This window comes from Vanellus vanellus, assembly GCF_965231255.1.
Source record: "Vanellus vanellus genome assembly, chromosome: 1".
Taxonomy (NCBI): Eukaryota; Metazoa; Chordata; class Aves; order Charadriiformes; family Charadriidae; genus Vanellus; species Vanellus vanellus.
Window position 1 is genome coordinate 31,009,844 of NC_138905.1, and position 25,244 is coordinate 31,035,087.

The following is a 25,244-nucleotide window of genomic DNA, read 5'->3' on the forward strand; positions in this document are numbered from 1 at the left end:
ACACATTGCTGGTTCATATCCAAGTTTTCATCTACCAAATCCACCAATCCATTCTTTCTTCCTGCCTTTCCTTATTCTACTTAAAAATCCCATAATAAATTTTACACCAAACCCAAATACTTTTTTGTCTCTGTCCCAGAATAGATCTTAACACCTCTTTAGGTAATAATCACCTTTAGATTGCAAAGTGTTTGGGGAGACAGTTTCTTTCCTTGTGTCACCTGGGTGGGTTTCAGACCAGGGACAACAGTCTAATCATTCTGTAATGGTCTCAAGAGTGTTGATTTAGTGTGCTTTGTTTTCATAGATTAGTTTATTAGGGTTCCTCCACCTATGCCTATTAGGATGTTGGCTACATTAACATTCTAACCTAAGTTTTACCAAATATTTGAGAAAGTTGACTCTTTAGTTAAAAGAAAAAGTGTTTTTACCCCTCCATGTTTACTAAAAAATAAAAGCCTTTGTAATTGCATCTGGCTGAAAAAAAAATCATGTATCTGCTTAGTATGTTGTTAAAATGTCATTAGAACTCATTGGCACATCAAGAGGATTCTTTGAATGCTAAACATTTACATAGATTAAAAAACTGTTCAGATGAATTCATGAGAGAAGAGTCCATATTAGGCTGTTTAACATGAAGGTTCACCTGGGTGAGAAAGACCCTGAGGTCTGGAAATTCGAGGAGATGGTAGGGTGAATTATGGGAAGGTGTTATGGAAAGTCGCCCTGGTCCTATGCTGTTCCCTAGGCATCTTCTGTTCAATGTTGTCAGAGACAGAATACCAAGCTAGGAAAGCATGTGATTTCAATATAACTATCATTGCATTCCTATGTATATACTTGGTTGTTAATTGATTGCTTAATAATCAGAACTTAATATATCTGTAGCTTAGCTTATCAGAATTTTTTTTTCTAATCATAGAATGGTTTAGGTTGGAAAAGACCTTGAAGATCATCGAGTTTCAACCCCCCTGCCATAGGGAGGGACACCTCCCACTAGACCAGGTTGCCCAAGGCCACGTCCGGCCTGGCCTTGAACGTCTCCAGGGGTGGGGCCTCAACAACCTCTCTGGGCAACCTGTTCCAGTTACAACCCTACAGGCCTTACAACCCTCAAAGTGAAAAATTTCTTCCTAATGTTTAATCTAAACCTGCCCTCTTCCAGTTGAAAGCCATTCCCTCTCGTCCTATTGCTACATGCCCTAGTAAAAAGTCCTTCCCCAGCTTTTCTGTAGGTCCCCTTTAGGTACTGGAAGGCCGCAAAGCCTTATTCCCACTAGCCAATGGTGTTATCTCATATCCATTTATAAGCTCTACTTATTATCAGCTTTCTCCTTTGTGACTGAATGTCTTGATTTCTGCTGCATTTTCCATGTACATTTCCAGCAATTTTCCTGAAGGAATAGATGTATTCTGTCTCCATTTTTTGTTCTTGTTTGTTTCCTTTTATTTTTTTTTTCTTTTTCCACCTACTCTTTCCACTTGTCCATTTTTCTGTTTTTAATTGCAGTATTTCCAGTGGACTATCTAAAGTGCTGAGCAAGATATTGTTTGGGCTGAATTTTTCCTCTGGACCACTTTGGAAATATTTTGATATTGTAAAGTAGTCTGTGCTTTTCCAAGTTCTTACATTTTGTGGCACTGTTTCATCATAGTGGTGAAACTGCACGTTTAGGCATACAGTCTAGGATGTTACCTTACTTGTAAGAGAATTATCCTTGATCAAACTGAAATTTCAAGCTTAATATTAATTCAATATTAAGGAGGAAGGACTGAAGGTATAGAACAAAACCATGCCCCCCAAAATCCAATTTTAAAATAATTAGCAGTACAAGAGGAAAAATTTTATGGATCATAAGTTTCATACTTTTTTTTTGAAGGAGGAAGGTAATTTGAATCTTTTTTTCATGTTGATGGATTCATTCTAAGTTTTTTATATTCCAGGAAAATATGTGCTAGTTATAGCTAGTTACTCATATCTGCATTGGAAAAAAAGAAGGAAACATTCTTACATTCAGTTTCACAGTCTGTTGCTCTACATTTATAAAAAATCATGCCATTTAGCTATGTAGAAGGAGCATCATAATGAAAATGGTAGAATATGAGAAAAGGCATGTAAGAAATTCCTGAGAATTTTCCAAAAAAGTAGAATATTTGAAATAAAGTATGGCCGCATATTGAAAAAGTATGGAAATATCTGTCTGCATTATATAAACACAGTTTTAAAATTTAGAAAGTTAAAAGGCCTAACAACCTACACAAACTGTAGTGTGTCTGCAAGAAGAACTCTTTGAATCATTTGAAAAGGAATAAGAGGTTGTTCCTGATCAGAACTTTGGAGTCATGTCAGCTAAATATTTCTGCTTCTCTGAGCAGGTTACATCACATGTATAATCTCTGGGGACATCGTTCCTCTGTAGAATTATTCAGGTTGGAAGATAAGTCATCTAGTTCAACCTCCTGCTCAAAACAGGGAAACAGGGTCAACTATGAATCAGATCATGTTGCTTATGATTTTGTCCAGTTGGGTCTTGAAACCCTCCAGGAACGGAAATCTCATACACATCTGTGTGACTTGTTCCCAAGATTATTTTCCTCATAATTAATTTTTTTTCCTATATCTAGTTCAAGTCGTGTGTCCCTCCCCTCCAATTTCAATTTATGTTGGTTGTTGCTCATTTTTCTGATGTGCACCTCAGTAAGGTGCCTGGCCCTGTCTTCTTAGTAGACACCTCTTAGATACTGAAAGGCTGCTACCTATTACTCCTAATCCTTCTTTTTTCAAGGCTGAACAAGCGCAGCTGCCTCAGACTCTCTTCTTAGGGCAAGCCCTCCAGCCCCTGACAGCTTGGGAGCCTCCTGCTGAACACACTTGTTGATCAATGTCTTCCTTGTATGGGGGCGGGTGGAGATCCAAAATGGGACACAGTGTTACAGACGTGGTCTAACAAGTGCTGAGTAAAGGGAAATAGTTGTTTTCCTCAATCTACTGGCTACTCTTGTATTAATACGGCCTAGTATACTGTTAGCCTACATCGTTACCAGGGACATTTAGATGACTGTCCTTAGGACTCCTGAGTCTTTTCCAGCAGAGCTGCTCCCCAGTGAGCCACTCACAGTTTGCACTCATTCAGGGGTTCGTCCATCCTAGGTGCAGGACTTTACATGTCTCCTTGCTGAATTTCATGACAGCCCATTGGCCTAATTCTCCAGCTTCTAGAGAAGCTGGTCCCTCTAAATGGCAGCCCTGTCCTCATATTGACTGCATCCTTCATGTTAGTGTTATCAGATTGATAAGGATTTTGTCTCCTCCTCCAGGTCATTGATAAAGATGCTAAGCGGTGTAAATCCCAGAATAAACCCCTGAAGAACACCACTTGTGACTGATCTCTAAAGAATGCAAAACATTAACCTCTATCCTTTGGGTGTGGACTGTTGTTGTCCAAACTACCATGGGTAGTACTGCGTATTTTAGCGCCTTTGTGTATACAGTTTAGGTGTATGAATGTGGGGTCTTTCCAAGCTAATCGGGGCTGGCAGGAGTGATATTAATCTAATGTGCCTTTCTGTCAGGCTAATAATATTCCAATGCACTTGGACCCAAGCTAGTAAAAGGCTTGAAGTGCTGCACAGCACTTTATGGACTTGCTAATTCAGATCTGTCCAAATTGCATCTGAGAGGAATCTTTAAGTGTTGATATATCCGCAGACGCTTGACAGATCAGCTCTGTTTTTACATACAGACACCTAGTTGGCTTATTCAGTCTCTCTTACTTCCAAGTTATCACCGAGTTTTCAGTTCATTTACTAACAGTTTTAAAATGCTTTTTTAAAAAAAAACTGTTAAAAAAAAGTTACTGTATTCTGCCTCTTTTGCATCAATATTTTCATATATAACAAATATATTAACTTGTATAACTTATTATTAAATTGAATAACTCTTGTCTTCCGTTTTTCCTCTTAATTTTATTGGTTTTGGTTTCTTTTTTTCTTCCCTATATTCCTGCTCTTCCCTTTTGTTTTTCTTCAAGCTTTTATTCTGTGTGACAAAGATTGGCTTCTTTTTAGGGGAATACACTTGCTTTGGATACGATTTAGAACAAACTTGAATACATTCCAGTGTCTTTTGTTATTGTCTTTAAATGGATTTTTTGAGTAAATCCTTTAGAATTAATTATTTTTAAAGAATTTTGAGGCTTCTTAAAAGCAACAATAAAAATTATTGTGGCTCTGGTAATGTTTAGAAAAATCACAAACCTTAATTGGTTATTAGTGGGCATTATAATTGATACTGTTAAGCAGCTCCTGGACCTTGAGCTCTGTCTTTAATTAGAGACAGTAGTGTCTCCTTCCCTCTGAGATTTCTTTATGAAAGTATTTTGCTTAATAACACAGGGTTATCAGCTTTCAATTGTCTTCTGGATGAAACTTCCCAAATGACACTATCTGTTATATATGCCTTCCTCATTTTAGCCGGAATTTCCAGTCATGCTCTTCTTCATGGCTTAAGCATTTACTTCTTTTCACTTTCTAATAAATATTTTTGTACTCCTCATTTTACAATTAGTATTGTAACTTATTCCTAGACACTTGGTGAATTATGACTCACAAGGTACAGAAATTATAATTGTCTCCTAAGCATGATTGTTTCCTCTCGATTTCAGAATACTTATAAGGTCACGCTTCTTACAACTTTTTTCTGTACTCAATATTTTCATGAAATCAAAGCATATACTCCTCCTGTCTTGTCCTTCTCCCCCATTCTTGTTAAGTTTTGTCTTCATTTGAAACTTCTGGATACATATATTTCAGGGTGTCTTCAAGCTCACTTATTTTCCCTGACTGTTCTTTCTTCTCTTTATAATTAATTTTTCTCAGGTTTTGATAATACAGACACTTCCTATTGTCCAAAATTTGCTTCCAGCTACCAATTCGTCTCTTGCTAGCTGTAATTCTTGTGTTACCAGTTGTTACACTCAGTGTCTTCACTCTTTCCTCTTCAACAATCTTTCCTATATCTTTTCCCTATAACTTCCCTCTACCCTACTTTTCTCCTTCACCATCATTAAAACACCTCTTTGTAGCACCTCTTTGTTCATTCAACTTTTTTTTCCCTCATATTTATTGATTTGATGCTGTTGCAGACTTGATCTTTTAGCAATTTTGTCCTCTTTGGCCACGTTTTTCCAGCTCTCTTCTTTTATGGTGTGTTCTAAAATATTTCTATCATCCTATGTTACAATTTGTTTTTTACCGTTGATTTATCTACCATTGAGTATCTACAGTTTCTGATTTTTCCCTCACTTTTATTTGTAATACTTACATCATCTGCACTTGATTTGTTAGCACCACATGATAAGGTTTGTAATCTACCATTTTTTGTTTTAAATATTTTTTTCTTTCCTTAGACTTTTTGAATATTTATGAGATAGTTTCCACACTCTTGATTAAAGTAAAGTCCTACTCACTGGAAAGTCATCTCATTATACATACAGTTTGGCATGTTTAATGTAAGGGTTCTAGCAAGATTATTTTATACACATCCAGTGTGATGGAATATTAATTTTGGGAAAAGTAGAATTCTGTGCCAGAATGTTAAACAAAAGAAGAAATGCTGTTAGTGGGAGAATGATGTTGCATGACATACAAAGACTGGGAACTTTCACGTGTGAGATAATTGAAGCAAAAAGAAATTTTCAAATGAAGGAGACAAAAGGAGGAGGAAGACAAAGTGAAGCCTAAGAAATGCTGTAGGAAGATAATTGATAGTTAGAGATGAATAACAGGAGCAGGCTTTTAGAAACTTTTTAGTTCAGGAGGAGTAAGAATCTGAGGGAAACTTATATTATTTGCAGTATCTTAAAATAAAGTCATTTAGAATATATAGTATGACGTATTACTTTTGTTTATAATGAGATAATATCTGAACGTACAGAAGTTTCCTTTGCTGGTACTTAAAATTCTAGACTATCCAGTATTTCTTTGATGGATATTGAATTATTTAATCCTGAAACAGATGCTCTCCACAAAGTATTCTATTCTAAGCATTTTAAATAAATAATATTGTTCTTTTCCCATTTTGTCTTAATTAAAAATATATGTAATGTTTTCAATTAAATGAATGATGTACGTTGCTTTAGTAGAGCCGTGCATATGAAAATTTTTGAGCGCTGTGAGTCAGGTTATTAGGTTCCTGGGGCCAGGCTTTTGATAGTTCAGGGGCGTGCTTAGTAATGTGCAAAAGTGGTGGGCACTCATCTACCTATTGATGTGGTAGAGAAAAAGAACAACACTTTGAAAATATGTTTTTTGTTTCTTTTATTTGAAAATATTTAGTTAACTGATGTTCAGGGTGGCAGGAGGCTTATCTCTTTGGAGTATGTGCTTTGGTGTAATATGTTTATTGGTGTACGCTTATAAATTGTAATATGCCTTTGAAACCCTCGGTGAATAATAGGATTATTCTCTTTGGTTTTTTTTCTTTCTAATAATCCAGACATTACACAAGCGAGAAATAACTCAAAATTACTCTAGCTGTAGTGGACACCCTCCATTTTAATCAACTTTTCTAAGATCAAGGAAGAGAAAGTGAGCTTTTGTTTACATAATATCATTTAAGAAGAGTTAACTGCTGAAAGTGGGTAGGGGAACAGCCTGCAAAGTTTTCAGGGTTGCAATTTTCCTCTGGCTACACTTGAAATTTGCATTCAAATCCACAGAACAATTCAACTTTTTTCTATTCTTTTTTTTCATGTAATTGAAAATTATAAAGTTATAACAAGTAGCACAGAGAAGGATACTCTGGAAATACATTTCATGGGAGACTGAGAAAAAGGTGAAGCATTAATGAAATAGAAAGAAGTTAAAAAGGAGGGCTGCATGCCCACGCTGGTGTGATTTTCTGTAAGAGCAAACAGTAGATTGATGGAAGAAATGTGAAGAGTGTGAGAGAGGCTGAAGTTCCTGAAAGGAAGAAAAGGAAGTAATTTTGAATTGGACTCTAACAGCCTGAAAGGCAACAGGATGATTTGGACATAATAATGCAAATATACATTTAGAAATGTTTTGACAGTGGACAGTGCTATTCTTGTCAAACTAAGAGTCTGGAAGTCATGGGGATACAGTTCACCCTAGCTTGAGTACTGACTTGAGTACTTACATGGCTATAGAAGAAACATAATTGAGATAGTTCCGTGCATCTGTTATAGAATTTAGGTACAGATAGGCGAACTTGTGCAAGCAGGTATTTTAGGACAAAGCATTGTTTCCTATTTTGGAATACATTGTGTAGCACATGAATATTCAATATAGCACTTAGTTTGCTAAAAATGGGCATGTACTTCTCATAAATACCTGCAGAGCATTTATGAAATAAATTATGTAAGACTAACACTTATGATTGGTAAACACTTTAATTTTTGTAAAGCACAAAACCAGTAGTGAATTGGTAAAATGCATATGACTACATTTTGCATGTTGAGTCAAGGTCATATAAAATGGATTTATATAACTTAATTTTTCTCAGGAGCTGTCATTGTATTTCCATTTACACAATAGTCTGACTAGCTAGACAAAAATGCTTTTTTTTAAAAAGATACCTAAGTAATATATATTTACCTATCCTGTTTTATAGTAAATGTTAAGGTAAGATTAGATTAATCTAAGCAAGTATAATTGATAGTAACAGTTTTATTTAATTTTATCCTTTTATTACTTGGTATGTAAAGAAAGACAGAGCTGATTACCTGTAGTTTAATGGTGATAGTTGCTTTACTATAGTGAGACTAAATGGTTGTTTTTTATTTTGCATAGTTATTGAACTCTTTGCACTTAATTTAAAAGTGATACTTGTAACACTATCTGCAGCCCTTTTATCCTTCCTTTGAATTATAGAATATATAGAAATAGATGCTTTTCATCATATGGTTCTGTGTCCTATAAAATCATTCCAACATTATGTCAGAGCATTGCCTTTTAGCTGTCTTTAGTAGTCTTCAGACAGTAACCCAGTTTCTTTGGTGCTATGAAGTATTCAGCTGTTTGTTTTTAAGTTTAGCTGAAATTCGTGCTAGAGACAGAAACCAAAAGACATTATAAAAGTTAACAGCACAGCGTACAATTTCATACAAAAAAAATAAGAATTTCTGACAAAATTCTGCCCTCAAATATTATTTCCAACAGCTATCTTGAGGAATCTGACTTGTCCTAACATGCTAAATGACAAAACTGTAAACCTTTTGACCTGTAAAGTGTAGTATATGACTGCTAAAATGCTTTCATTATAGAATTTAGGTCTGGACTGGAAGAAGTGTGTATAGGTGAAGACTATCATCACTGCTTTTTTCAAAAATGTTATTAGATACTTCTCTTTGAGGTTTTATAGAATCATAGAGTTGTCTAGGTTGGAAGGAACCTTTAAGATCATTGAGTCCAACCATTAAACTAACACGGCCAAGTCCACCACTAAACCATGTCCCTAAGCACCATGTCTAACTGTCTTTTAAATACCTCCAGGGGTGGCAATTCAACCACTTCCCTGGCAGCCTATTCCAATGTTTGATAACCCTTTGTGTGAAGAAATTTTTCCTCATATCCATCCTAAACCTCCCTTGGCACAACTTGAGGCTATTTCCTCTTGTCTTATTGCTTGTTACTTGGGAGAAGAGACCGACCCCCACCCGGCTACAACCTCCTTACAAGTAGTTGTATATAAAGCAATAAGGTCTCCCCTCAGCCTCCTTTTCTCCAACCTAAACAACCTCAGTTCCCTCAGCTGCCTCATAAGACGTGTTCTTGAGAACCTTCCCCAGCTTTGTTGCCCTTCCCTGGACACACTCTAGCAACTCAATGTCTTTCTCGTAGTGAGTGGCCCAAAACTGAACACAGCATTTGAGGTGCAGACTCACCAGTGCTGAGTACAGGGGCCCTGCTGGCCACACTATTCCTGGTACAGGCCAGGATGCTGTTGGCCACCTTGGCCTTCTGGGCACACTGCTGGCTCATATTCAGCTGGCTGTCAGCCAACCCCCCCAGGTACTTTTCCACAGGGCAGCAGCAGGTTTGCCTGTCTTTCATCAGTGAAAAGCCCATGTTTATTCTAGTTTGAAAACAAGCACGCGCCTTCTTCTCTGTTGAGGTTCTGAAGCACAGCTAATTAACTATCAGGAAAGCTTTGAGATTTGTTTTTGTGTTTCCTAATTATTCAGTTAGCTTGCAAAGCAGCATTCACTTTCTACTCAGTGTTCTGTTGTCCATGCTGTTACACACCTCAGTTCGGGCATGCCGCTCTTTTTTCTTTGTCTTGTAGAGATATTCCTCCCATTTATTTATCTATCCTTCAAGGTCTACTGATCCAGATTGTGTGTTTGCTTGGCTTAAAAAGATGAACAAAGTAATTCTTGCACTGCAGTGATGTCACTAGAAACCATATTTAGTGAGTTTAGTCCTTAAAAAGGAACATAAATAGGTTTGGGTTTGCATCTTGGTTTGTTCCTTGTCTTCTGTCTTCTATTGATAGAAGATAGGCTGATATTGATAGACTGATATTGCCCTACTGGCCCTTGTTGTGGTACCTAGCTCTCAGGTCATCCTAAGTGCTGGAGAGTGAAATAAGTACGTGCTTCCATAGGAGTCCAATTCTTATTTGCTTTTTCATTTGCAGCAGTAGTCTGAACTGAAAGGATTGCCTGTGAATACCTTGTTATTAACGTGGGACTCTTCATGTTTGCTTCCTTATCTGTGTGAACCGGAGAGCTGTCTATCTGGCTAGCAACAATGTTATCTGATCAAATCCACACTGTGCAAGTACTGACAGGCAGTCTCAGGGTGATATATGACGCCAGATATCACGGAGGGATCCTATCCTTGCATTGGTCCTGGGAAAGAGCGTAAATCTGCGTGACATAAGGAGATAAAGAGTAAAGTTGAGTTGGACTGTCAAAAGGAATCAACCTGTATATTTCATGGTGATGGCTTGGAAAGTTTTGTCTCATGTGTGGACATTTTGTAGCAGAAAGCAGCACGTAGCACAGGAGCTATAGCCTTCTTTGACTCTTAATTTATCACTGAGCTGTGGAAGACTACCTCCTGTATGTACAGCTGTCCTCAGCACTTCTGTTTTCACTTGAGCTGTAGCCAGGATGCACAATGAGAACAGTTCTGTATTAAGAGTAGTGCTTAGAACTCAATCATCTGTAGATTTTGGCAGTCTCTTTAATGGATAATTCTTGGAAGGAAGAATATGCTTATTTACCGTGGCTGTTACATTATTCTAAGAAGATATTTCACTATGGAAGTATTTTTTCATATACTTTGCTTACTTTCCTTTCTCTATTTTAGTAGAGAATTCCTACTAAAGGAAATACTGTTCTGTGACTGAGGTGTTACCTGACTGTATACTTTGAATGGGCGGGAGAGAATCAGTGTATTCAACTTGTGAGGGAAATCCCAGATTTCTATATTAGGGGGGTATATTTAGTAGAAAAATGAATGTAAATGTCTTGGATCAAGAAGCTACACTTGTTATGTTATTTAATATCTTGTTCGTTTGGCCATTTATTCTAAATTGCTCTCTACACCTGAGTATGTACAGCATGGAGCTTTGTGTTTCCCAAAAGCTTTATGGCTATTTGGAGCACGGCATGAAATTGTCATCAACACGAATAACGAACAATAGCTACGTAAGGGTAAGGCAGATGGAGTTGTTTTCCACTCTTCTGAACTGTAATGTTAAAAAGAACATCGGTTATTTTAGGATCAGGAATAGGCCATCTGCCCAAATTGCCTGCCCTTTCAGCTTTATCTTACTCCCATATTACTGTTATTATTTTCATCTGAATGTCATTACATTTTTATGCTTTGTTTCCTTGAAAGACACTTCATCTCATTAGCTGATTAGTTTTACACCAGCATTTTCTTTAAGAATTCCATGTCTTTCTTTAACATTTACATTATGCTATTCAAATATTTTTGCCTCCAAATATGATGTTTGCTTGATAATTTTTTTATTAAGTCAGACAACATCTGTCCTTACTGGCAGTGTTGGAAATGGTGTGACAGTCTGGCAATAATAGTAGCAGGAAATAAGCAGAGGACCCACAGGGAACACGGAAGGGAGAGGAACAGAGCATTTGCATCAAGGCAAAGAAAAGGACTTTGGGAAAAAAAGTCTAAAAATAATTGTAGCTGAGAGACAAAAAAAAAAAAAAAAGCAAGTGAGAGCGATTTGTAAAAAGCATTTTTTAGCTGCCAGAGGAATTTCGTTTGTAGTTTTCAGCTTCGTCTGAGGGAGAAATGACTTAATAAAAGATTCATTTGCTCTGAAGACTGTTGATTTATAGTCTTGAATGTCTTTGTGGGATGAGCATTATACTTGAATGTCTTTGTGGGATGAGCTTCAGAAAGAATCAAACCTTTTCTAATGGAACTTTTTAAAATCTGAAATTGTTGGTTCAATGAATATCAAATGTTCTCCAAGAATGTCAACATTTTATATCAGCATTTCATTTCAGGTTTTTTTATTAATTCATGTTGTGTAAATCAGTTCCAATCAAATAGCTAATTTTCTTTGGAATATAATGGAATTTCTTTTAGTATTCTTTTATTTTTCTTTTGTAGTTATGTTTCTAAGCATAAGCATCTAGAGTTCTTTTTTGATGCCTCTGGGATACCAGAGATATACATACAGGGTTGACAGGACCTATGTGAGATAGGACATGTGTCCTTTGGAGCAACAACAGAAAGTCAGGAGGGACGCCCTGAAAACCTTTCAAAATGAAACTGAATATGGTTGTTTCATTCAAGTTTTTCTTGAGTGTTCAAAATAACAAGTCTTTTAAACATGTTGTCCAATTGGCTTAACCTTATATCTCTTTTTGAAAACCCTGGCTATAGAAATAAAACACTACTCCATCTAATCAGAACAATAACATAACCATAGTCAGTCACATATCATAGGGTCAGTTTTCATTATTCATTACTAGTTCTACCCTATATTTACACTATGTACAAATGATGCTTGTATGTTGTGTCTCGGAAGTGCAGCTAATCATAGACAGAGTTTAATCTGACACCTTATATTATTTTCACGCTGTCCTGTAATAGAAACATTGAAGAGGACTCAACTCCTTCAGAATTTTTATTGGACCTGAAGGGAGTAGCTTAGTTCTCTGTTTCAAAGCACAGTTCTCACTAGCTGGGTTATGGTCATGTATTTTAACATTCCAATCATACAAATCTTGCCAAGGTTCAGTAATATCTCAAATTGAATTTATATATATAAGTGAGTAATTGCAATTATCTTGTTTAATATCCAACTTCTAGAGTTGTCATATGGGCAAATGAAGTTTGGTTGTGTTTTTTTTTTTTTTTTTATCTTCACAAACTTTGGCATCTAGGTTAATTTTTGTTCTCAGTATCTTGATTTTATGTTTACTGAGTGTTTACATAATCTTTCTCTTGTTTTGATAATCCTTCTCTCTTTCTGTTGTAGCTTAGCATTTTCCCTGAGTATCTATTTAGCCTTTTCCTAAGAAGATTGGTTCCAATTATTTCCAATGGTATTAAACTGGAAGCTATTAAAATTACACATTTGATATATTAATCAGCTGACCTACCACCAAACCAATATTTCAGAAAGATCCTTTTTTTTTTTTTTTTTTTACTGCCTAGCAGTTTATTCCAACATCTTTCTACTGTCGCTTGTGGGATCCAAAGGTGTTCTAAAAAGTTCATTTGTATCTATTACTTCCCCAACAATTTTATTCAGGCTGTCCTTCTGTAAGCTATATTGTGATGAAGTCTCATGGTCTTCAGTAAGCAACACCAGTAATTTTTTACTCTGGACTTACCTCTACAAAAACTGCATGCAATTGTTAATCTGTTTCCAAGCACATTTTCTCATCTTTAGCATGAGGTTAATTGTTAGTCTTGGTTTGTCTCTAGAGGTTTTTGTTCAATGGGTATCTTCTCTATTCCATTTAACTATATCATTCAAAAACATAGACTCATAGAAACATAAAAGGGTTTAGGTTGGAAGGGACCTTGAAGATCATCTTGTTCCAACCCCCCTGCCATAGGCAGGGATACCTCCCTCTGGACCAGGTTGCTCAAAGCCTCATCCAGCCTGGCCTTGAACACCTCCAGGGATGGAGCTTCCACAACTTCCCGGGACAACCTGTTCCAGTGCCTCACCACCCTCAGAGTGAAAAATTTCTTCCTAATATCTAATGTAAGTCTACCCTCTTCCAGTTTGAAGCCCTTACCCCTTGTGCTATTACTACATGCCCTTGTAAAAAGTCCCTCTCCAACTGGAAGGCTGCAATAAGATCTCCCCGTAGCCTTCTCTTCTCCAGGCTGAACAACCCCAACCTTCTCAGCCTGTCTATGGAGGAGAGGTGCTCCAGCCCTCTGATCATCTTTGTGCTCCTGTAGTTTTCATATTGAACTTTTCATACTTACTGTACATTTTCTGCTATGTAAAGTTTCTTGTCTTGTCAGTGCCACACTTCCACTCTGGTTTTACTCCATTCAGTTCATTAATAAGAACTGCTTTCTGAAGTCTCACAGAGTGATACTTTTCATTTTTTTCTTTCTAAAACCTCAATTCTTCTGGTACTGTCTAGTATGTAACCTTATTTTCTAGACTATATAGGCACCTTTTTCTGAAATATCTCTTCTGCTTTCAGATAGCAAATAATATAAGATTATTGTTGATCATTGTGTTTATTCTATTACTGGCCAGCAAAAGATTGAGGAAAGAATCTCCATTTCTTTTTTAAGTTATCTGGAGGTCACTGCTTGAGGTTACGCAAGTAGAATGAATTTTATTCGTGAATTTTGGAAATGGAAATTTCCATTTAGGATGTAAATCAACATTTATTTTGTGATCTTTTATCTAAGCTTTTTTGCTACTATTTGGAGTTATGATTTCACATCATTGTAGCTAAACCAGAAACTTAAATATGCATATGTAAGTTAACATTTGGCTATGTTAGCTGATGGAATATTGGAATTCATTTTTGTAAATGTTTTACCAAGAAGTAAATACTTAATCTTTTTCTGAATAGAACGCTACCTTTCAGTCTAGTAGCTGATAGAAAGAAGTAAGGTAACTGAATTAAAAAACTGAATTAAAAAGTCTTTTCAGTCTTATGTTTTGGGTATTGCCTAGCCAGACACTTCAAACACTCATGTTTGCCTTCTCTCTTTCACTAGTAGCGTATTTCAGAATGAGGTTTGCTGTCATATGGCAAGATAAAGTTAATCTATGTCTGAGCTACTGTTTTCTGGTTTGAATAATAAGTAAGTACTGCTTTTAATGCATTGGATTCCTGAGAAAAAACTATTAAATAAAGGGAAACAACGGCGTGTAACAATGCTTTTCTGTTTCTGAGGAAATTCAGTACAGCTCGTTGTCAGTTCCTACCTCCATTAAAGAGACTAAACATCCCAATTAATAAAAGACTGAAAAACTTTAGCCCTATGCCTTGTGTGGAAAAAACAACCTTATTAAACAGTATACTATACTGCTCTTAGGAAGTCCTTTCTACACTTTTCTAACAGATGCTACTTTGCTGAAAAAATTGTTGTTAGATTTTTTTGGCATATATCTGTGATGTAAATTAAATATACACTAAGCTATTAAAGCTAAAAGGTGGATTTATTACTTCCTAAGGACCCTCAGGTTTATAGAGTAGTTTCTGTGGAAGGAACAGCTATCCTTTTTTACACACAGCTACACAAGAATCCCACTGCTCACCTGTAGCTTCTGTGGGGATTTTAACATGAAGAATGTCTTTGGTCATGGAGTAATAATAATCCTTTTGGAGATTTTTAGGCTAATATCATGGTGATGTTTCTGTGTAGATATTAAAGATGTTATGTTTGTATGGATAGTAGGTGGTTCACAGTACTGCAATTGAAAACATTGCCATGTGTAAGTATATCTTTTTAAAGTTTTAATCTAAATCTGCAAGCATTTCTTTCTGCAGATCCTTTCGTAAGAGTGAGAACTCTTTGAAAGGATATCCCTGTTCTCGTTATTGCAGTTATAACTGGTACCTCATCAGTTAAGCACCTTTACCAAATCACAAGCGTTTTATTCTATGAGTCACTAAAAATTCTGTGATCTCATAACCTATTCTAGAGACACCATTCACCCTGTTCTTATGGAAATTTTCGTAGTATTTCTTAAAGTTTCACTTTTGAGTGATAGCAGTGAAGGCACATTTGCACAAATAAAGAATATTGCTCAATGGTGGTTAGTTACAGACGATGCATCTTGTTGGTGTGCTGAAAGCAAAAGCCCAGCATATTATTTCAGAGAAAGGAAGGTATAAAGTTGCAAAATCACTTGATGTCATGTGAGAGGAGGATTGCAAAGCTACTTTAAGAAAATGCAATTATATTTTTTTTTTGGGGGGGGGATATAAAGGTAATAATTCACATTTAAGAATCAGAAACGGGATAATCCATTTCTTCTTAAAATGTAAAGTATATTTTCATTTGATATCAGTATAAAGTGTAGAAAATTCAAATATTTATGAGATATATCTAGTTACATTTCAGCTCTCAAAAGTTTAGTATGAAAATTCTTCTATATAAGAATGCATTTTATCTATCAATAAAACCTTTGAATGAGATATTTAAATAAACTAAATAAAGCCTGTACTTATTCCGTGAGGGGAAAAAGTCTTCTTATCAGTGCTCCCTATTAGACTTGTAGTCCTGTGCTCTTTTATAACATTGCGCAGAGATGTTTTTGCCTGAAAAAAATTAGATTCTCATTTCTAAGCTCTGAGGGTTGTAAGTTCTGAATGCAGCTTGATTCCAAAGATGAACGTACGAGATATACCTACAAGTTCTTGCTGACAAGTGCAATTGCTGCTTGGTGATGGGTCCCGTTTGAGCTGCGGCAGCGCTGTCCATGGTGCTGAAACCTGTCATGCACTCTCAGCGTTTCTCTGCTCAATTTCAATACGCCTTTATGTGCGATAGAGATTCATCAGGTTTGTAAACTTCCTTCTTCAGTGAAACATACCGACTCTCTGAATATCCTAAGTTTTGGTAGTTTAAAATTATTATCAGGATTTTCTTTCTGCCTTTAACAACTTGAAAATTACCTTTACATAATGTAAAAATCCTGGGATTTTACTAGTAAAGGATATCTTTAACATGAAAGCAAGTTATTCATTAGTACTAGGTAAAATGAAATTAATTTTCCATGACATAAATGTTTATAGACCAGTAGTATTTTGAAAGTATGCAGCGAACTATAAATAAGTTGAAAAAGTTCGTGTCTAAATACAAGAAATAACTCTTCTGTCAATGTTCAAATACAGAAGTAACTTCCCTTCTTCTACCTACAAAAATTATGTCAGTGATTGCACATAAATGTTTAATTCAACCAAATCTAGAAAGATAAAATGGATCTTATTATAAAGTTTTAAAAATGTTAAAGTCTACTAAAGACATAGAAGAAATATTTGTTATTTTCACTTTGTAATTCAGGCTACCTGTGCATTCTGTGAATATTTACTTCCTTAAGCACAATATTCAGAGATAACCAGGTTTTTTTCTTCATTCTTCCTATTTCTTTTCATACATATGAACCAAAGTAACATAAGAATTTTGCTGTTACTTTCTTTGTCAGGAGCTACCACATCTTTTCATCAGATATTATAGTGGTCAGATGTCTTTTCTCTACTGGGCTTAGGAGTAGTCACTTTTTCCATCCTAACAGAATTGGTTTTAGCTTGTAATCAACATTCTGATCAGCAGTTTCTTGTGCACATTTGCTGCTTATGGGCCCAATCCTACTCCCATGAGAACTTTAGCTTCAATATGAGTAGTCAGGTATTTATTGTTCTCTTTTCATTTTGTTTCAATTCATTTCTGCTAATAACATTTCTGTCAGTCATTTATTGCTTGTTACATTGTGAAAGCTGAGGAGGCTTATAAACTAGTCAGTTGTTGTTATTGTCGAACAGAAGCGTGTAGGTCCAGAAAGAAAACCTTAATATCATTTAAACTGTTCAAGCTATCTGAGTTCCCTGTATGGCCACCCTAAAGTTTAGACATTAATAATAACTAAATTACCCTTTTGACTGAATACAAAATATTGGATTTATATTATCTGAGTCTAAACATTGCATTAAGTTTGCAGGCTTCTGGGAAAATACTAAAGCAGCTCAAAACTTGCTGTTATCAGTAGCTAACAATCTATTTCCCTATCAGTCTTATGTCTCCTTCCCGCCCTTCTCTCTTCTTCCTCCCACAATAAGTAACGTGTAAAATATGGTTATTATTATGGGTAAATACTTTATAAAAATATTTATTGTGTTTTATTGCAGTTATACAGCCTAAAACCAGCAAAAATATCCTATGTGCTCAGATTGGCGTTTTAGCAAGTGAATATGTAAGGACATATTTTATCAGATGTTAGAATGAGTTTGTTTATTGTCAGACAAGAGCTCCCAGACTGTTTTTTTTTTTTAGAAACAAACAAGCCAAAAACTGTTTTGATTTTAATCAAAAATGTATTTTCCTCATAAAAAAAATTCACATACTCACTGTGTCTACTCTACAGAATTTGTCCATTTCATTACACCATGTGTCAATCCTAGTATATCTGTTCACTGCAAAAACTCGTGGCTAGTGTGTGTAATACAGCACAGGAGGAGGTATTGCTCAGTTCCACTACTTTTATATAATAATTAAAAAAAAATACAGAAAATGTTCTTGGCTACTTGCACTGTATTCCAGACTTAAAAGTCCCATGAAAGTTCTAGAAAATGAAGGTAATTGTATTTGGTTGGTAGAATATCCTTAGAAGCCAGTTAGTTAAAATTCTTCTCTTATGCTGAGTCAGCACATGTTCCCATTTGTTGGCAGCAGCAAAGTTCAGGCATCCAGTTCCTAAAAGAAGTACTTTTTCTTGTTGCCATTTTATTCAGCACAAATGCAGTCATGTGCTCTTTATTTCAGAATTTAAGTGATATACCGACGTATTTATGACATATTGGTTGGTACACCTATTACAGTTGCTTTTACTTCCATTGCTGTGCTTTTTCCTTTGCCCGTGTCCCAAAGACTGATTAGAGGAGGATAAAGCTCATTGAGTGAAAAGGATTGTTTCTTCAGGTAATTCTTTAGATAGCTGTGTCCAATGCCATAGTTCATCTCTTGTGAGATGCAGCTGTAGAGATATATCACAGAGATGATTCCCAAAAGAACACCAAGGCAGGCAAGGAATCCTATTATGTTGTTCTTTTCATAGCCTTTCATTGCCAGGTCCAGTCCTTTTGTGGTTACATTGACACATTGTTTCTTATTCTGTGAATGGAGAGTGGGAATATCTATACAAATTTTGTATTCAGTTGATGGATTTAGATGTGTAAGATTATATACCTTTATATCAGATGGTATTCGAGCGCTCTGTGCAGCCTGAGAGTTTTCAGCTTTCAGAAAGGCTGTCCATCTAACACTGGACTTCAGAATTTTAGAATTTGCTTTCCATGAAACCAAAACGGAATTAGATTTTATATCTTTTATTTTAATATTCAAAGATCCATTGCTGTCCTGAGGGAAAGAGCCGTCCACTTTAATCATGACTGATTTTAGGTCTGCCCCAACTAAATTGGTTGCTATACATGTATATAAGCCACTTTCTTTTTGTGTTACATCACTTATGTCTAACGTTCCTTCGGAATGAATGTAGTATTTGTTAGAAATAGTATTAGGCAAAAGTTTGTGTCCTGATGGTGTTATCCAGTAGATTTCGGGTTCTGGTTCTGCTGTTGCTCTGCAGTGTAAGGAAATATGGCTGCCAGTTTTTAAATCCAGAGTAGATGGAAAACTTTCAGGAGCTATCAGGGGGAGACAGATTTCCATCATTTCCCGGAAATGTATCTGTCTCACATTCTGGCCTTGGAATTCAGGAGGATCCACACAAAACAGGGACTCCGGCTCCATGAAGCGAATGTTTGTTTTATTCATGTTAATCCAGCGGATGACACAATCACATCTAATGGGATTGCTGTGTATACTAACTTCTTTGAGGTTAGGCAAGGATTCTATTGTACTGCGGTACAGGGCACTCAGCGCGTTGCTGTTGAGCATGAGCGACTCCAGCTTGGGAAGTCTGTAGAATGCATTTGGATGAATGTATGATAATCTGGGGTTATTGGTAGCTTCTATTTTTCTTAAATCTGGCAAATTATCAACAGCAAGACTATCTATAGAAATCAGTTCAGGCATGTTATTAATCCCTAACTCTTTTAGGTGCAGCATATTGCTAAAATCTCCTCGTCGTATTCTGTTAATGGGATTCTTATTTAGATCCAGAAATTTGAGATTTGTAGCCTTTTGAAGAGCAATGTGGGGCACTCTGGCAAATCTGTTGTCATAAAAGGAGATGCTTTCTAAATTGTCAAGACCAACCAAAGCATTATCTGGTATTTCAGTGAGATTTATTCCCGCTAAAACTAGGCTGCGCAGGTTAATGAGAGGCTTAAAGTTCATATCTTCAATTCTCATTATTGGGTTTTCTCCGATCATGAGAATTTCAAGATTAGGAGTAGCTTCAAACCACTTCCTGTTGATCATTTGCAGACCGTTTGAATTGAGATGAAGTCTGAGAAGATTATTGAGGCCTATGAAAGCTCCCGGTGCAATCACAGAAAGCAGGTTATGATTAATATAAAGCTCTTGTAAATTGTGCAGTCCAGAGAGACATTCTTCAGGGAGTTCAGTAAGTTTGTTTTCCTCAAGGTACACTGAAAGCAACTGCGGTATCTTTCTAAGATTAATACTGGTCACTGAGGATAAATTGTTCTGAGATAAATCTAGACCAGTTAAATTCACTGGGAAATCTACTGAATGTTCAATTTTTGCAATATTATTTGTCTGTAGAAGTAGAACCTGTGTGTCGGCAGGCAGTCTGGCTGGAAAATTAAAAAGGCCTAAATCATTACAGTCCACTGTTGGAGCCTCCATGTACACAGACCTGGGGGTGAACCATGGTCTGATCTCACATATACATGACTCTGGGCAGTCCGCTTTTTTTTCTACAGCTTGTACTAGTGCAGTGATAACTAGGCCAAGTAGAAAATTAATTTTGAGTTGCATGTCCTTCATCTTAGCTCAAATGTTCAGGAAAGTAACAGACCCTTTAGTATTCCACAGCTATAGTTTTGGAACTCAGTACGACCTGGTCAATTGATAATACACACACTTGCATTTGTCAAATGATGGTCGCGAAGGACTTTCTTCCTGAGGATAAGTGATAAATTTGTAACCGACTTGTCCAGTAGTAAGAGGCATTTTGTGGAAATGAAGGTCACTCTGTCCTTGATGACATAAAATTGATAAGCTTTGTGGAGATGAAGTATGTATGGATGGTCATAGGAGATTAAGCAATTCATTTATTTAGTAGTATTAACTTCAAATCCCATGATTGATTAGTGTTTGCAGGAATGACAGGATGACCTAAAATATAAGAAGAGGAAATAATTAGTATAAGAAACTATAAAGTCGCAAATTAATTTAGCCATCTTTTGCTCTCTAATGTTAATTATTGCAAGTAAGAAAAGAAAATGACTGTGGTGCCTAGAGTATTGTAGCAGTGTCCAGATAGCATAAATGAAGTTAATACAGTAATATATCTTTAGACTTGTAGCTTGTCATACATCCAGTGGAGCATTGCTCTACAGAAAGATGAAGATCCACAAAGTATAAAGCAAAATATATGAGTGAGATGTTTCTACATATTTTATGCTCCTTAAAAAGATTTTCTTTCTTCTTTCAGTTATCACTAGAAGCAGACTGAGTTCTGTTGGCTTTGAAAATGTAAACACTGAGCAAAATCCTACAGAGCATAAATATTTAACTTTTGAACATGAAGTTTATAAATATAAAGAACATAATTTATGTGTAATCAAAGGAAAAAGGAATTGTTGGATTAATACACATTCATAATGATGACATTCTTAGGCAAGCCTGTGAGATATTTATACATAAATATACAAAATTGATAATCCACAGGTTTTATCATTTTCTAATTCTTTTTGTAGCTGCTGTTTAGGAAGAAAACTTGTGTTTTTCTTTAAAGCGATAATTAGAAAGAAATATGTATCTTATAATAAATAGCTTGTCATCTTGGCAAATTCAGGCTCGTTACTGGCTTGCTTACTTTGGCTTCAATAACTTCAATTGCAAGGAATAATAATAACAGAAAAGTGTCTTTAGAGTGATAAGAAGGAAAAAATAATCTACACTAGCAATTGCTTCTTTGGTCTGTAGCTCTGCAAGAATCTCAAATTTGCTATGAAGTTGCAGATTGTCTTAATGTCCCAAATTACAGTAAAGACTGAATGTGTCCTCTCCAGATTTTTGGTATGTACTTGCTTTTTCTGGGGGAAAAAAATCCTACTATGAGTGTACATTGTTTTCCAAGCCATGTAATTCAGAAGTATACATTAACTGCTTCATTTGCTTCAGGATATATACTTTGTACTAACTTTAAATGGGCTTTGTCTCAGGACTGTCATATGATACACATTTATGCCCTTTCTCCCCTTGCCTCTAGTGTTAAAATTCGTAGTGACATTGTTTACAAACTATGAGATAAGATCAATGCTTCATGACATTGATAAATAACTTTTGAGGTGTTGCTGGTGTAGATAGAGAGAATGACAAAAGTCAGGTGTCAAGGATTTGGATTTTAGGTTTCCTTTCCAGGCCCAGGAAGATTGGGCATGTCGACAATGTAGATATTCCGTGTCAGCTGAGCGGAAAGGTGTCGTGACATAAGCGTCAGGCCAATCTGAAGTACGTTTGGCAAGTCTTTGAGGCTGCTGTTTGTGTTATGTACGTTTAAGGACATTTAGTATTTTATTTTAACGTGTAAGTGTATTAATAAAGTGAACAGACAATGTGTGAGATAAACATACAGAAAACATTCTGCTGTTTTGAGGATTAATAATATGTTTTTATGCAAATGGCCCAGTTTATACTGAAATGCAAATATATGCTGACTGAAATAGTAAAAATCTAATCTGTTCCTTTGTTCTGGGAAATAAGATAAACTTGAGGCTTGCAGAAAAATAAAGGTTTGCAGTGGACAGTTAATGCCTATAACTTGCTCTTAATTTTGGCACCAGGAGGCAAGGTGATACACCTCTGTGGAGTACTGTCCCATTCACTAAAGATCTCGGTAGAAATCATTCTATCCCAAATGCACAGATGTAATATACTATGTAGGGAGAAAAGCGGATGGCTGTGGGGGGGGGAATTTTTTGAGTTGTGTTCTTGATGCACTTTCTAAAGCACGTGTCCCATTGACTTCTGGAATTTTGTTTGGATTGTATCTTAAAAATGTATCTGTAGGTGTGGCAAATGCAATATGTAGGCTTCTAATAATTGAAAGGTCATTGAAAATCTTACCTGAATAATAAATTAATTGAGGTTCAACAAACTGCTATTGCAGCTATCAAATCTCAGCATTTTGATCCCACTTGGATGCTCAGGGACTTCTGCTTAGTAGAGGTACTGGGAAAGTATTCTGGGGAAATATAACTACATAGCTGACCTGGTTTTCTTTTCCTCCCTGGACATTTGCTGTTGGCCACTGCAAAAAATAGAATGTGGACCAAGATGTGTGTCCCAGGTACCCGAGACTCTGTAGCAGTTAAAGCATGTAAACTACTGCAGTTTTGTAGTTTATACTCCTCCTGAAATTATACTTAAGCTTCTATGGGATTCTCAAGCCAAAAACAAGGGCACCAGTGGACATTTTCATGTCATATATATTAGAGTGGGCAGCAAAAAAAGAAGAGGTTGGAGATCCAGGTTGAAATTCTTCTTCTTTATAATTGAATCTGATGTCTTTTCTCTTTCTGGTGAACACTTCAGCTAATAAGCCACCAGCTCAAGCTCATATGGTGTTCTAGCATAAATCTTTCTTATTTCTCCAGTTAAAGTGCTTCTGCCTTGTATAAAATATTCACTGGGGTTGAGTGCCTTGAATAACAGATTGTAGAATAATTTTCACACTCTCTCCCAGCCTGCACAGTCATCGTTCCAAAATACATTGTTTCACTTCAGAAAGATTTTTGATTTAAATAATGCCATATCTGTGTATTATTTTACACGAAAAATATTTGGTATTAACTATCATTCAAAGTGTGGAATAAAAGAATTTTTCTGGAGTAGTACAGACATCCGTGGTGGCTTATGAAATCACAGAATGATAGACTAGAATATCTCAGGTTGGAAAGGACCCATAAGGATCATCGAGTCCAACTCCCTGCTCCTCACAGGATAACCTAAAACTAAATCATATCTCTGTAGTACACATCATACGCCACAGTACACCAAAAAGTGAAGTAGTGAAATGCACAGCAAAAATTGTATGGAATCATTTGAGTGGCAAAATATTTTTGTTAGTCTTTTTGTTTATAATAGTATTTTTGTGTGACTCTGCTACACAATGTTGACAGAGAAGGTAAGAAAACAGGGATTACTGATGTTAAGTTTTCTGGTCCCACTTCAAGAGATGAAAACCCAAAATCAAGTTATGCAGCATGACTTTGCTTATGCCAACTGGTTGTATTGATTAAGTGTGTGTGTCTGTGTGTATGTAATTAATTTCTAACCTTGAGATATGTGTAAACCATTTTGAACTGAGAAGTGAGCTGCAGTTTACAGTAACAAAAAAAACCTTCATGTAGATTTATATGTTGCACTCAACACTATAAACTGTAATTTAAGTTCAATTTCCTTGAAGAATGTAGCATCACAGAGATAAATGTTTGCATTGGAAAATAAGCATTTAACTTTGTGATACTTTGAACTTTAGGAATGCATTGATTCCCTTTCTTCATTAATGTACTGGTGATAGTAAATATGTACTGATAACACTAAATAAAGGTTAAATTGAAATACTCTTAGTAACAGTGACTTTCAGAATTCTTATTAATGGGTTCCAGTACTTTAAAGCTCAGTGCTTTGTACCATCTGGAGTTTTATGTGAAAGTTTTGCATTTCAAATGTCCAGTTTTGAAGGTACTAATAAGAAGGACAAAGAGAACCTGAAGGTTATTTGTCCTGTTCCTTTAAGTACTATTTAAGGTATCTGAGATTTACATGCACAGAGATTTCTGTGCAAAGGTAGATATTTTCTTAAAAAAAAAAATTAGATAATTCAGGTAGTGTCACCGTTTTCTGTTAAACAAAAATACTATTTTTATCATGTTCGTGGGATTTGATGACCTCTCATGATTTTTGGTGTGATGCAAGTGATTCTTAAAACTTGTACCTACTATGGGCACAATAGAAAAGCTTGTAGAGATGAGGCTCAGCAGAAAATTGTCACCAGTAAGCTGAGCTGTGGGATAAGTATTTTCACGCAAGCAGCAGCAGGAGCTGGTTTAGAGTCTTTGATGTGATTCTTTACCTAGCTGCATTTATAAATCTTTAGATGCACTCTGTTTGTGCGTATATTTCCTCATCCAGATAAAATAGTACAGTTTGCTTCCTAATGTCTAAAAATTCTAAATAGAGTCTGCATCTAAAAAGTTAGTATTACTTATTAGTAATGATATTCAGTATTTTTATTATTGTTTTCCTGTACTAGAACTTCTGTCCTAAAACCGTTTAAATCTTTGTGGATGGATTATTTAATTTCTTCTGGAAATCCATCCCTATTGCAATCCATACTTACTATCCTACTAAATATGGTGTGCCTCTTGCTTTTAAGGTATTATCTCTTGCTTTCAGAAAAATGCACCCTGATGTGTGTGACTTTTTGCAGCCTAATTATCTCTTGTGTAGGCAATGATTGGTATGTCTTAATTAGGTTTGTTTCATTTACTGCTATTGACAGCTGGAGCCTCGGTTTACAAGAGGGTATCACCATTATTTGAGCTGGAAAAGACATCCAGTGAATGAATAAACTGAGCAACGTTTCTTATCACTGGAGCAACAGACAGCTAAGAACCAAGTCAGAGTGGGCAGAAAGGAAAAGAAACACGTCAGGTTTTGGCAATCTTTCTTTTCCACTTCAGCAGTTAGAGAGACAGTGATAAAATCTAAAAATGCAGCAGTTACACTGCAATGTGCCCTGCTGGCAATAAGGCAAACAGTTCACTTCACAAGGACCAATTTAGAGGTGGCAAGCATTTTGAAAACACAGCTGTTCATACAAAGCTACCTTTCAAACACATCAACTGAAAGAGCCACTTCTC

General features: G+C 36.0%; 2 protein-coding genes across 2 annotated transcripts in view; one reads left to right on the top strand and one right to left on the bottom strand.

Annotated features, from left to right (window-relative positions):
* The window catches only part of IMMP2L (inner mitochondrial membrane peptidase subunit 2), a gene marked incomplete at its 5' end in the record, with an annotated part of 478,429 nt that overhangs the window by 182,720 nt on the left and 270,465 nt on the right, over positions 1-25,244 (top strand). The window lies entirely within an intron of this gene.
* On the bottom strand, positions 18,010-20,136 carry LRRN3 (leucine rich repeat neuronal 3; the record flags this gene model as incomplete). The annotated part of the gene is made up of 1 exon (XM_082493776.1): positions 18,010-20,136. The coding sequence occupies one exon, from the start codon at positions 20,134-20,136 to the stop codon at positions 18,010-18,012; it is 2,127 nt and encodes a 708-aa protein (XP_082349902.1).